Source organism: Chiloscyllium plagiosum, unplaced genomic scaffold (genome assembly GCF_037043375.1).
Source record: "Chiloscyllium plagiosum isolate Xiang-an unplaced genomic scaffold, Cpla_swu_hap1 HiC_scaffold_14, whole genome shotgun sequence".
Classification (NCBI taxonomy): Eukaryota; Metazoa; Chordata; class Chondrichthyes; order Orectolobiformes; family Hemiscylliidae; genus Chiloscyllium; species Chiloscyllium plagiosum.
In genome coordinates, this window is record NW_028270152.1 from 44,522,138 (window position 1) to 44,536,527 (window position 14,390).

General features: G+C 44.8%; 1 protein-coding gene across 14 annotated transcripts in view; it reads right to left on the reverse strand.

Moving 5' to 3' along the window:
* Window positions 1-9,592, reverse strand: part of cadpsa (Ca2+-dependent activator protein for secretion a) — a 598,940-nt gene extending 589,348 nt beyond the window's left edge. For 4 of the 14 annotated variants that reach the window (XM_043708249.2, XM_043708242.2, XM_087994400.1 and 1 more), the window contains exon 1: window positions 8,939-9,586. In XM_043708249.2, coding sequence (XP_043564184.1) covers window positions 8,939-9,274 — 336 coding nt within the window. In that variant the 5' untranslated portion in view covers window positions 9,275-9,586. Of the gene's footprint in view, window positions 1-8,938 lie in introns of all 14 variants that reach the window. The other 10 variants (XM_087994398.1, XM_087994394.1, XM_087994393.1 and 7 more) reach the window with 6 other exon arrangements.
* Between the last annotated feature and the right edge of the window lie 4,798 nt (window positions 9,593-14,390).

The following is a 14,390-nucleotide window of genomic DNA, read 5'->3' on the forward strand; positions in this document are numbered from 1 at the left end:
TTCCAGCTTGTGCTGAGACTTGCTGGAACACTGCAGCAGAAATGTTGGCGTGGAAACACACTGGTGTGTTGAATTGGCAGGCAACTGGTAGCTTTTATGGACAGAGCACAGGTGTTCTGCAAAGTGGTCACCCAGTCTACTCTACCCAGAGTAGAGGAGACCACATTGAACAGAATACTGGAGACTAGATTGAGTGAAGAGCAGACAAAGCATTGCTTCACCTGGAAGCTGTGTCTGGGGCTTTGGATGGTGAGGAGGAAGATGAACAGACAGGTGTTACATCTTTTGCAATTTCATGGGAAGGTACTGGCCAGGTGTAGGGAGGTGGTGTGAGTGGAGAAGTAGTGGACCAGGGTGTCCCAGAGGGAATGGTGCCCATGGAATGCTGACAAGGGAGAGGAGAGAAATGGTTGTTCTATCCCGTTGGAGCATACAATCCTTTGGATGTCGAGGTTGGTACGTGGTAAGTCAGGACTGGGGGAACCAAATCATTGTTGTGGGGGAAAAGGCAAGGGCTAAGGGCAGAAGTGCAGGAGATGGTCAAGTACAGCTAGTGGGCGGCACGGTGGCACAGTGCTTAGCACTGCTGCATCATAGCGCCAGAGATCCGGGTTCAATTCCCGCCTCAGGCGACTGACTGTGTGGAGTTTGCATGTTCTCCCCGTGTCTGCGTGGGTTTCCTCCGGGTGCTCCGGTTTCCTCCCACAGTCCAAAGATGTGCAGGTCAGATGAATTGGCCATGCTAAATTGCCCGTAGTGTTAGGTAAGGGGTAAATGTAGGGGTATGGGTGTTTTGCGCTTCGGCGGGTCGGTGTGGACTTGTTGGACCGAAGGGCCTGTTTCCGCACTGTAATGTAATCTAATCTAATCTAATGGCTCTGTCAGCTGCAGAATCCTTGGTTGAGGAAAAAGGTGGACGTTTCTCAGGCCCCCTTGCAGAAGGCAGCATTGTCAGAACAGATTAGACAGCGACGGACAAACTGGGAGAATGGGATGAAGTCCTTACAGGAAGTAGGGCATGAGGATACAAAGTTGAGCTAACTGTAGGAGTCCATGGGTTTGTACTGCATATTGGTATCCAGTTTATACCCTATTGTCGTTCACAATGTGGCCTCCTCTATATTGGGGAGAGGAAACACAGGCTGGGTGATCATGACGGGGAGCACCTACATTTTGTCTGCAAAAATCACCAAGTTTCCAGTTGCTTGCCACTTCAACACACGACTGTGTTTCCACACGAACATTTCTGTCGCAGTAGATCTGCTGCAGGGTTCCAGTGAGGTTAAACACAAACTCAAAGAACATCTCATTTTCCGCTCGGAGACCCTGTAACCTCATCATCAAGCTCAACAACTTTCGAGTCTGATTTCATCCTTCCAGTTTAACAATCCTGTTATGACATTTTTTTTTTAGATTAGATTACATTACATTACATTACATTACAGTGTGGAAACAGGCCCTTCGGCCCAACAAGTCCACACCGACCCGCCGAAGCGCAACCCACCCATACCCCTACATTTACCCCTTACCTAACACTACGGGCAATTTACCACGGCCAATTCACCTGACCTGCACATCTTTGGACTGTGGGAGGAAACCGGAGCACCCGGAGGAAACCCACGCAGACACGGGGAGAACGTGCAAACTCGCCTGAGGCGGGAATTGAACCCGGGTCTCTGGCGCTGTGAGGCAGCAGTACTAACCACTGTGCCACCGTGCCGTTCACATATGTTGCTTATAGCACAGTCATCCATTCCCACATACTCCTAGGTCAATTATATTATATAGGTTGCATTCAGTGCAACTCACTCATTTTCTCCTACTCTTAGCTTTTATTCTCACTTGTTCAGCTTTTCCTCTGCCCTAGTCTGCTATCTATAATCTCCTTGTTTAGCTACTTTATCACTCTATCTCTGGACTCCACCTCCATCTATCTGCTCACCCCTCCCCTCTTCCCCCCCCACCACCACCACCACCACCACCACCATCCCAACCACCCCCAACTTTGGCTTCAACTTAAATACTACGCTTTCTTAGCTGATAGCAGTTCTGAAGAAGAGTTAATGGACTCGAAACATTAACTCTGCTTTCTCCCCACAGGTGCTCCTGGACCTGTTGTGTTTTTCTGAAACTTGTTTTTGTTTCAGATTTCAAGCATCTGCAGTTCTTTATTTTATTTTATTTTAATGGCTGACAACCGACATCTGGGGAACTCAAGTGGAAGAAAAAGTCAATCATCCACATGGTACTTCAGGCTGATGTTTCAGCTTTATCTTTTGTACCAGTGCGCTGGGCTCTGTCATCGTTGAGGATGGGGGATTTTTTTGGAGCATCCTCCTCCAGTGAGTTGTTTCAACATCCACCACCATTTAAATACAGCTCTAAAAATTATTTCTGACTACCATGGAAAGCATTTGTGAACTATAGGCACTAGGGCACACAGTTAAGAGATGAAAATGTGTTGCTGGAACAGCGCAGCAGGTCAGGCAGCATCCAGGGAACAGGAGAATCTACATTTCGGGCATAAGCCCTTCTTCAGGAATGAGGAAAGATAAAAGGTAGGGAGGAGGGACTTGGGGGAGGGGCATTGGAAATGCGATAGGTGGAAGGAGGTCAAGGTGAGGGTGAAAGGTCAGACTGGGGTGGGGGCGGAGAGGTCAGGAAGAAGATTGCAGGTTAGGAAGGCGGTGCTGAGTTCGATGGATTTGACTGAGACAAGGTGGGGGGAGGGGAAATGAGGAAACTGGTGAAATCCGAGTTCATCCCTTGTGGTTGGAGGGTTCCTAGGCGGAAGATGAGGCGCTCTTCCTCCAACCGTCGTGTTGTTGTGGTCTGGCGATGGAGGAGTCCAAAGACCTGCATATCCTTAGTGGAGTGGGACGGGGAATTGAAGTGTTGAGCCACAGGGTGGTTGGGTTGGTTGGTCCGGGTGTCCCAGAGGTGTTCTCTGAAACGCTCCGCAAGTAGGCGGCCTGTCTCCCCAATATAGAGGAGGCCACATCGGGTGCAGAGGATGCAATAGATGATGTGTGTGGAGGTGCAGGTGAATTTGTGGCAGATATGGAAGTTTCCTTTGGGGCCTTGGCGGGAAGTGAGGGGGGAGGTGTGGGCGTAAGTCTTGCACCTCCTCCGGTTGCAGCGGAAGGTGCCAGGAGTGGAGGTTGGGTTGGTGGGGGGTATGGATCTGACGAGGGAGTCACGGAGGGAGTGGTCTTTACGGAATGCTGATAGGGGAGGGGAGGGAAATATATCCTTGGTGGTGGGGTCCGTTTGGAGGTGGCGGAAATGACGGCGGATGATACGCTGTACATGGAGATTGGTGGGGTGGTAGGTGAGGACCAGTGGGGTTCTGTCCTGGTGGTGGTTGGAGGGGCGGGGCTCAAGGGCGGAGGAGCGGGAAGTGGAAGAGATGCGGTGGAGGGCATCGTCGACCACGTCGGGGGGGAAATTGCAGTCCTTGAAAAAGGAGGCCATCTGAGTTGTACGTTTTTGGAACTGGTCCTCCTGGGAGCAGATGCGGCGGAGATGAAGGAATTGGGAGAATGGGATGGCGTTTTTACAGGGGGCAGGGTGGGAGGCGGTGTAGTCCAGGTAGCTGTGGGAGTCGGTCGGTTTGTAGTAGATGTCCGTGTTGATTCGGTCGCCTGAGATAGAAATAGAAAGGTCGAGGAAGGGGAGGGAGGAATCTGAGACTGTCCAGGTGAATTTGAGGTCAGGGTGGAAGGTGTTGGTGAAGTGGATGAACTGTTCAACCTCCTCGTGGGAGCACGAGGCAGCGCCGATACAGTCATCAATGTAGCGGAGAAAAAGGTGGGGGGTGGGGCCAGTGTAGTTGTGGAAGATGGACTGTTCCACATATCCTACGAAGAGGCAGGCATAGCTGGGGCCCATGCAGGTGCCCATGGCTACTGCTTTCGTTTGGAGGAAGTGGGAGGCAGTTAAGAGATGTAAAGTAACACCCTTAAGGAGCAAAAATGTGGGCGAGGGATCCGCAGGTCCGAACAACATTTGCTAAATATAGACATTTTTCAGAGCTGAACTGATACTTTTATGTAAGCACTATGTTCATAATGATTGACAGTAATTTTGTCAGAAATTCCTTTGGCTTTTCCAATGTTCACAGTTATCTGCCCCATTTGTGATTTTTTAATTTAATATAATCTACAGTATCTCAATCAATTTCATGTTTCATACAAAATTTGTGGTACACCCAATTTGAGATCATACTCTGATACAATGGGTTGCATATTTTCCTTGATTCATTTATGGATGTCACAAGTTATGACATTGTGTGAATGCAGTTACACATCAAGGACATGAAGTACGCTGAAATCTGTAGTTAGCACAAACTGATTAGAACTGAATGAACAGTTACATAGTCTCCCTCTAAATCATAACATTGTGCCGTTATAAAGAAAAAGAATACAACATTATAGATTTCCTCCAGCTTCAGTAATCTGTACTTATCTAACCCTGGCCTCTTTAGAATCCCCAATTCTAAAATTGCTCCATTACAGCTGGTTCTGTCTTCAGTTGCCCTGGTGCAAAACTTGAACTTTCTCTCTACACTTTGGCATTTCTCTCTCTTGCTTTCCTCCTTTTAAGACCCTTATTTACTACTTTGATGAAGCTTTGCATCCTGAAGCTTGGCATTTTGGTGACTTAGTTGTCTTTGGGAATAGCCATGCCGGCGATTTACTGGGAAGATGCAAGAGATTCAGACCGGAGGATAATGGAATGTGCATTCATGATAACTCTGGATAAACTGTTAGTTTCCAGGCTTGGATGGGAGGTTTAAGGAAAGCCACGCTTAGTAGGCAGTTAAACTTTAATATTGATTAAATTTCAGAATAAACTGGAATAGGGGTCCATAGGATAGCAAAGTGGCAAGTCTATATGGAAACCAAGCTCATGTGATCATACTGCCAGGGACATGGATTCAATGGGTTCTTAAAATGTTGAAAAACAGGGCAAAGCTTTCCCTCTAAGGAGGCAGCAAGAAGGACAAACAATCGGATGAGCTGGCCCTGGAGAAATGCTTGCCTGACCAGCACGGTTCGATGGGCAATCTTCTCAGCACAGCATCAATGAAGGGCCATCAATTGACGGCCACTTAAAGGCTTCAACTCACCACTGCCAGCAAGTGAGAACAGTAGCTGGTTAGGCTGATCTACCTGTCAGATTAGGCGAGAGGTAGGGAGGCTCCACTGGAGCACATGTGGGGCGTTGACAGGGACAAGAGGATGACTGCTGTGTGCCACACCCCTGCCCTTGCCTTCAATATTCCTGACCGCCACTCACCCCTCAGCTCTGTGAGATCCAAAAAAAAAAACAAAAGACTTATCTTCTTACTGTTGGATTCTTTGAAGACCAGGTTTCCATGAAATGAGGTCTCAGAAGCTGCCAATGTTTTACTGGACAGCAGCTTCTAGCATGGCAGGACTTCAACATAGATGCCTATCATTGACCAACAAACTCACTATCTGCTCTTAACAAGCTGAGTAGAGTTTGATTCAGCAAGCTCTCTCATTGGTGGAGATGATGAGTCAGTTTCTACCATACATGCCTTCCCTTACACTAAAGCTGCAAAACGAAAAATCTCCGCTGCAGCCACTGTAATTACCCAAGCAAATATAATGGCTCCTTGAATATATTGAGATAAGAATTATCTACTTAAAAGATTATATTAGCAATAACCTGTACTATTTAACTGCATTTGTCAAAATAGAACAACAATAGCACTTGTAGAAGATGTTACTCCACATTTCTGAATGTATTCATGATTTTTTGCTCTCCGTACTTTAAAGGTGATAGCTTCTTTAGATTATTCTTATTACTGGAGAATCAGCAATTTTGTATTCAAAGAAGTCTACCTTGTGCTAAAAAAAGTGATCAAAAAAATCATCTTCCATTATAAGTACATGATAAATAGTTCATCTTCCATGCAGTTTTATTACCTAACATTTAGCTGTATTAGCCACTTCTCAAAACATTTAATCAAGAAAATATATCACAGATAAACAAGGACTATTTGTTTCAGAATTTCTACACTTCGCACATTGTTACTTTGCATTTTTGGAAGAACTGTGATGGATAAAAGGTACAAATATGACAAAAGTCAACTTTTCACAAAGTTTATACCCTGAACGTCAACTGTAATTTCATGGAAGCACTTCTACACAAAGGTTGGTAGAGGTTTAAATTCTTCCAAAAACAGAAGTTGATACTAAATGAAAGTTTGATAAGCAAAAAGGTATTAAATGAATATAGGCCAAAGGCAGAAATGTAGATTTAGGTCACAGATCAGTCATGATCTTATTGAATGGCAGAACAGGCTCAAGGGTTTGAATGGCCCAGTTCTGATCTTATGTTCCCTTTCCACAGTTACTGGTTGATTCAGATTGCAGCCTAAGCAAGCTGTCCTTCTCCAAGCTAGGATTCCAACTCTTTTCATTACAAAAAGCGATACTCCAAACTCTCAGTTTATATTTTGTGAAAAGCTTCTTCACTATTCAAATAGCCTCATAGCTGACTTGCCAGCCATGACCCCCAACTAAAATTCCTGCTGACAGTATTTATCCCCAAGTCTGTAACAAAACTACAATGGTTCTCAATTCACCAACAGCTCAAATTTAACATTTTCTTTCAAATGTTTAAAGCCCTTCATGGCTTTTTCCTTGTCTACCTCTCTAAACTGCTCCAATTCGCTACTCCAAACTTTTGGTTCTTACGATTCTGGCTTATTTTTGTACCTACCAATCTCTACCCTGTAAGTGATGCCTATACCTTTACTGTCCAGGGCTCCACACCAGATTCTTCACCCTAAAATCTTCCCATTCTCTCAATTTCTTTTATAAAACCATTTTGGACCATCTCTCCCAACATCTCCTCAAATGGTTTGACACTTTGTTTTCTATTATTGCAATTTTTGGAAGATTATTCTCAATGTATTGAAGGCATTTCACAAACACAAAGGGTTTCTGCTGCTTACTGAGCTAAAATTCTTAATACACAAATTTAAAAAATGAAAACGAAGCAATGATTTAGCAGTGAAATATTTTGCTCACTTGTCCTTATGTTTAAGATTACAATCAAACCTCAACAATTCCTTTAAATTTCCAATAAAACATTGCAACATGAATAATTGCAGAAACTAAATAGGTTTAGGTCATTTCACTTGATGAATTCTTGCAGCATTTTGGTTGGGTGAACGGCTGGTTTGCAGTGCAGAGTGACACCAACAGCACTGGTTCAATTCCCACACCCAAGGCTACCATGAAAGTCCCTCCTTCTCAACTTCTCCACTCATCTGAGGCATGGTTAAGCCACCACCAGTTGTCTCTCTTTAACAAGAGAGCAGAGCTGCTCTATGAAGACCGGGTCTATGATGACTTTAGTATTGAGAGTGTGGTGCTGGAAAAGCACAGCAGGTCAGGCAGCATCCAAGGTGCAGGAGAACCAATGTTTCAGGCAAGACCCCTTCATCATAGACTATTCATTTTCTTGCTTTCTGCATGACAATTGGTATAATGAAGTCTTGAACTATCTTGTCATGCAAATCCACAAATATATTTAGAGACATATGCAAATATTATATGCATCAATGCTACCTTTTGCCCTAATAAGAGGAAATTACTTCTTGAGAATTTGAAATTTACACAGCCTTCAAATCGCAAATTTATTGCTCACGCCTTTCACACTTGTATACTTTAACAGTTAAATTACTTTCTTAACTAATAATTAATCATACACTACAAAATGTGGCATGCCCAAGCAGCACCTAACGTAACTGCTTACAGTTAATGCTCAGACTGAAACCAAGTGTGGAACAGTAACGTTCCTCCAGCAAGAAGAGTGTTTTCAGTCTCTCCACTTTCAGAGTTAAGGATCTAAATCAAATTGTAAAAACAAAATCGGAAGCAAATTAAAGAGATCCAGATGACAACTGTGCCAGGAGGGAGAGTAAATACTACATGCAATGCAGAAGGGTCGTCATCCCTCAACATGGCAAAAATGATCTCTGTTCGTACGGTCCATTCATGGACAGGCAAGAGCTGGTCCATAAATTAGGGAGTGCTCTTATCCGCACTTACATGTTCTTTAATTGATTACATACCAGCCTAAAGTAAATATTTCTGAGTTCAATACAATACGCGTGCTGATTTTGCAACGTATGACCAACTGACAGTGGGAGTAATAGCCATTGTCAGCGCCGCTTGGCGGTGACAGTAATCAATACACGGGAACGATAACGCCCAATGTCCTCATCGGAGTGCAGGTACTTTATGATTATTTGTCTAATAGGAGAGCGTTTCTACAAAATAGCAAAATAAGCCACATTGCAAATCGATCTTGGGTTTGTTTAATGGCATGGTTTTACTCCATACGCTGGTATTTGCAGCTGGACAATGAGAAAATACGTACATCTGAGAACAAAGGACAATTCTCAGACCTTTTTCATAACGGTGCATTTGGAATTAAGTTTTTTTGCATTATTGGACAGAGTTTGACCAGCTTGCAATTTCGAAAGGGGAGCCTCAAAGACAAAAGCCACCGCAAAGTTGTATTTAGCTCCCCCGCCATGATTAAAAAGTCACCTTGAACTGCTAATTATTGCCTGTATTTAAAGGGCGCAAGTGCAAGGAAGTGTCTGTGCCTGCAGACTGGCTCCTCTGGGCGCTCTGTAACTGGACGAGGACAGCTACCGCAGTGAGAAGCGAAATAAAGCACCCAGATCGATCAAATTTCCAGCACCCCCTTCGGCAGAGCGAAGACATCAGCAATGTCAAAAACTGCTTGCATTTTTTTGCCATCAGCTGATTAACACGAGGTTAAAGCTGTTGCAGAGGATTCCCCCCCCCCCCCCCCCTTGTTAACCAGAAAGCTTGCTGATGTGTTGAGGCAGGATTTTATATATCGTCCTCCTTGGCTGGCTTACCTTTTGCTGCCTCCTCGCCATGTCTGTAGGCTGCTTGGCATTGAATGGGTAGGCGATGCATCTCATCACAAAGACATACAACTGAAGCTTTCTCTTCCTCTCTTCCTCTTCTTTCTGCAGCCTCTCGAGCTCCTCTTTCTCTTTCTCACTGACCACAGAGGGGCTGGGACTGGACGGCCGGATGCTGCTGCTCCGGCTGCTCGGCTGTAAGCCCCCGCTGCTCTCGCTGGTCCTGCTCGGGGACAACCGACTGCCCGGGGCCGGAGCCTGCACCTCCTTGCTCTCCTCCTCGACTATCTCCTCCGATTCTTCCTCGCTAGACGACGGATCTAACATTGTGGCGCCTCACCTGCTCACTCACTCGCACTCTCCTGCACTGAATAAACCAAGAGAAATAGCAAACTGCAGGCACCGTGCGAGTAAATAGAACAGAGAGGAAGCGAGCTGCCCTGTGCTTTGCACGGATTGTCAGCAGACAGGAAGCCGAGTGCTTACGTTCTTGTCATTTAACCCTGCTCTCACCGACACAAGGTATGAGGGACGTGCACAGGTCCGGGATCGAGGCTTAATTCATCCACAATCTCTCTCTCTGCCTGCCCGGTTCTATTAGTACAATGTGATGGTTGGCCACCACTTTACACTACAGGTCTGCAGCATAGATAGAGGCAAATATATTTATATATGCGGTGGGGGTGGGCACCTCTGAAACCAGCAAAGATTAACAGCTTGAGATTCTGATTCAACTCTCAATATTGTTCCAGCTTTTCACTCGCACTGTACTGGGGGGGAAGGGGCGGGGTAACCACCCTTTCATCACCATTGGATTCAAAGTGTTGAACTGAGAAAAGGAAAGGTTCACTGATGTTGTAGAAGTTGCATCCCCGCTTTTACTTAAACCGTATTTATGCATATATAAGGTTCAAAAGGAAGCAAAAACATAAACGCAAGATAGTTTCCTAGTTCTTAAGAATAATATTCATTTGTGTTTTAGAAAGAAGAAGTCCACGATTTTGCCAGCAGACTGAAACTGGATTGTGTGGATACGGTCATTCGCAGAAATAAAATGCCCAAGAATAAGTTGTTTCAGGCTGACCATATGACCCCAAAATCCATTCCATTTGCCAGAGCTCACAGGAGATTTTTCTTTGAATGTCATCTGAGATACTAGCTTTGTAAACCATCCAGCTCATCAAAGACCAATTTTCCACGGGAACCTTCCTTCTAAATCATCACCTGTTTTCTGAATGTATTTAAGTTCGGTAGGTTTTCCACAGGTTTTGCAACGGAACTGTTAAAAGTTTCACATTTTATTTTTAAAAAAAACAACATTTTGAGTGAACGCTCGCTTTCAGAGCAGATCTCAGCGGAATTCCACCGCCTGCGCCCCCTGCTGCCGACCAATGATAAGACAGGAAATGTCAAGGATTTCAGATACCCATTCATAAAACGTAAAATCGGTTTTTCGCAGCTTGTTAAGTAACCGGCATGTGTTTCAACGTATTCTCGAAGTTTTGCATATTTTACAGGTGTCGGCATGATTTTCGGGCTGACAGTAAATGGAGCAGGGAGTTACATGGCCTGACCCAGTTTTCCACAATCGCTCCTGACGCCCTGCGTTCGTTCATAAATGTTCAGATGGCTTTAAATGGGGGCAGGAATTTAAGGACCAGATCTTGAGGTCAGCCCTGAGGTGATGACTGCTGAACAACAATAAGGCTGTCCGCACCAAAAACAGACGTCCACTCTTGGTAATCTACAGGAAGTGTCCCTCACCCACATCTTTCAAAACAAGATCACTTCGAGACCACATAGACTACGTTTTCGTGACCTATAGGATGTCCTGTCTGTTAGAGCCATGCTCAGTGCTGTTTGTCAGGCAGACCATGGTGTCATGCAGACCCAACTGTCCAAGACAAAACTAAACTGGTACCACCTGCCAGCATTTGGCCCATATCCGTCCAAACTTTTCCTGTTCATGTACTTATCCAAATGTATTTTAAACATTGTAACAGTGTACCTGTATCCACCACTTCCTCTGGCAGTTCATTCCACACACTAACCACACTGTAAAAAAGTTGCCCCCACGTTCTTGCTAAATCGTTCTCCTCTCACCTTGATAATATATCCCCGAGTTTTGACCACTGTCTTATTCACTCAGAGCTGCACCTCCATTTCAAATCTAACTCCAGGAAACAACTCAGCAAAGAAATTGCTAATCTCATATTGCAGAGATAGGTATCAAGCAAGCTTACAGACCAGACTGAACACCCCAACCTCACTGCTCATTCCATGCCAGACAAGTTCTGGAAATATGTCAAAGATGCAATACTGGCTGCTTCCAAAGTAATCAGATCTAGCACAAAGAAGAACAGGGTCGAGTTTGATGGAAATAGTGAGGAAATCTATAAACTGCCGGCAATAAAGAGGTCAGATCATTAAGTTCATCTGGCTCAGTCGACCAGCCAAGAGAGAGAAAAAATAGCAGACTGCCAAATATCCAGAGTTCTTCAAGGTCCTCGGAGGAATATCCAAAATGACTGGTGAATCATACTTGCAGAAAAATATACTCAACTGTACGCTGATTCTGGCAACATAAGAAATTTTTATGAGGCACTAAATTCTATCAATGGACCAGCATATGAAACCCAAAACCCCATGAAGAGCACAGATAGCCAGACACTGCAGTTGGTCAGTTTGGATCACTGGCCTTTGAACTCAGGATGAAGTGTGTGACCTCCATAAACCAGAGAAAGATGAATGAATCCACAAAGTTGATGGAATTACATTTGAAGCCATGAAGTGTGGTGGCCCTGCCCTTGATACCAAGCTTCCTGAGATTTTCAGTGCTAACAGAGAGCTGGGCAAGATTTCACAGGACTGTTATGGTGCCATTTTCATCATTTTGTACAAAAAAATGGAGAAAAATCATAATGATCCAACCACCATGAAATCACCATCCTTTCTATTGCTGGCCAGAATAATCTGAACAGATTTGTGCCTACCATTGCAGAGGAAATGTTCACAGATAATCAGTGCAGTTCCACAACAAGCAGAGGTACCACAAAAGAATAGTGTTTCTTGATTAATTTAGGAGTGAGAACAATTTCTCTCTATCCAGTCTGATCAGAGCTGCATGATTTTGAAAAGTTAATTCAAATCTCCTCTTAGTCTTCTCCTCTACAAGGAAAGCAGTCCCAATTTCTCCAAATGTCCTTTATAACTGAAGTGTCTCATCTCCAGAACCATTTTTTGTAAACCTCTTCTGCACACTCTCCAATGCATTCACATCCTTCCAAAAGTATGGCACCCAGAACTGTACAATACTCCAATGTAATTTTAATTGAAATGTGATTAATGTTGGACAGGATCCCGCCACCCCCCCCCCCCCCCTCCCCCCAAGCTGGAAATGTTGCTGGTACAGACTCCAGTCTATATGTTACTTAAGGCATTCAAGTCTTTTCTTCCTAGTGCAGAACCTATGTGGGAAATTCTGATGAAAATTAGGTTTCTTGACAGGGTTCATTAGCTGTTTTCTAAGTGGCACTTCAGTGAAGATTGACAGCTGCTTACCTTTATAACAGCTAGAATCTTTGCACTGAATAATATTATTGCTGCCACCAATGCAGATGTCATAGTGATTGCAAAACCTATGAAATTTGAGTGCAGATTTTAGTCCGGTAAAGTGGTTCAAGACAGGTGCAGAAATGCAGTACAAGAGTTTGCAGAAGGACAGTACTATCAGTAAGGCACAGCAAATCACTCAGACATATTCCAGAATGCCCATTCCTGAATGCAAGGACTAACATTAATGCTGCACTTTCTGAAACAGTAAGACACCCGGTGATTATGACAAGGACTGAATGACATCACCAATTATAAAGCGAGACAGCGCAAGACAGCAGACAATGACACATCCCTCCCAGATCATTTCAACGCCTTCTGTGCTCACTTTGAGCAGAGTTTTGGCGGAAAGGTAACACCTATTCCAACAAGTCCTGATGAACCTATCCTAACAGTCACTGCATCAGAGGTCAGATCAGTTTTCCTTCGTGTGAATCCAAGGAAAGTGATGGGACCAGACGGAGTACCAAGCCTTGCACTCAGAGCATGCACAGGTCAACTGGCAGAGGTCTTCTCGGACATCTTCAACCTCTCCCTACAGCAGGCCACTGTGCTTGCCTGTTTCAAGAGTGTCAACATCATCTCTGTACCTAAGAAGGCTCATGCAGCATATCTTAATGACTACCACCCCGTGGCCCTGACTTCGAAGGTCATGAAGTGTTTTGAAAGGCTGGTCATAGCATTGATCAACTCCAGCCACCCCACTACTCTTGACCCTCTCCAATTTGCCTACCAGACCAACAGAACCACGTTAGATGCCATATCAATTATCCTTCACTCCTCCCAAGAATATCTTGACACTAAGAACAGCTACGTAAGAATTGGCTACAGTTGAGTTGATTCTAATCTAAAAGATGGATTTACAGAATCTTACATGGATTCTTGCAGTTTTTGAGCAAAGTAAAATGTAATTCTGCAAGTACAAATTCACCCCACAAACTTGTATGTGTATGTGTGCATGTGTGTGCGTATGTGTGTAGGGGGTGTGATGTCATGAGTGTCTGTGAGAGAGTGTGTATATGTGTGTGAATGTGAGTGTAAAGGGGTTTTAAGTCTGTGAGGGGGTGTGTGTGAGTGTGAGAGTGTATTTGTGAGCATATGAGAGAGGGTCTATGTGAGTGTATGGGTCTGCAGGAGTGTGTGTGACATGAACCCAAGGTCCCAGTTGAGGCCATCCCCAGGGGTACACAACTTAGCTATCAGCCTCTGCTCGGCCACTTTTCATTGTTGCCTGTCCCACAGTCCGCCTTGGAGGACGGTCACCTGAAGGTCCGAAGTCGAATGTCTTGGACTGCTGAAGTGATCTCCGACTGCGAGGGAACACTTCTATCTAGAGTCATAGAGTCAAAGAGATGTACAGTATGGAAACAGACCCTTCGGTCCAACCCGTCCATGCTGACCAGATATCCCAACCCAATCTAGTCCCACGTGCCAGCACCCGGACCATATCCCTCTAAACCCTTCCTATTCATATACCCATCCAAATGCCTTTTAAATGTTGCAATTGTACCAGTCTCCACCACTTCCTCTGGCAGCTCATTCCACACACGTATCACCCTCTGCTTGAAAAGGTTGCCCCTTAGGTCCCATTCATATCTTTCCCCTCTCACCCTAAACCTATGCCCTCTAGTTCTGGACTCCCCCACCTGCGACTCCACTTTCAAGGAGCTATGAAGCTGCACTCCAAGGTCTCTTTGTTCAGCAGCACTCCCTAGGACCTTACCATTAAGTGTATAAGTCCTGCTGAGATTTGCTTTCCCAAAATGCAGCACCTCGCATTTACCTGAATTAAACTCCTATCTGCCACTTCTCGGCCCATTGGCCCATCTGA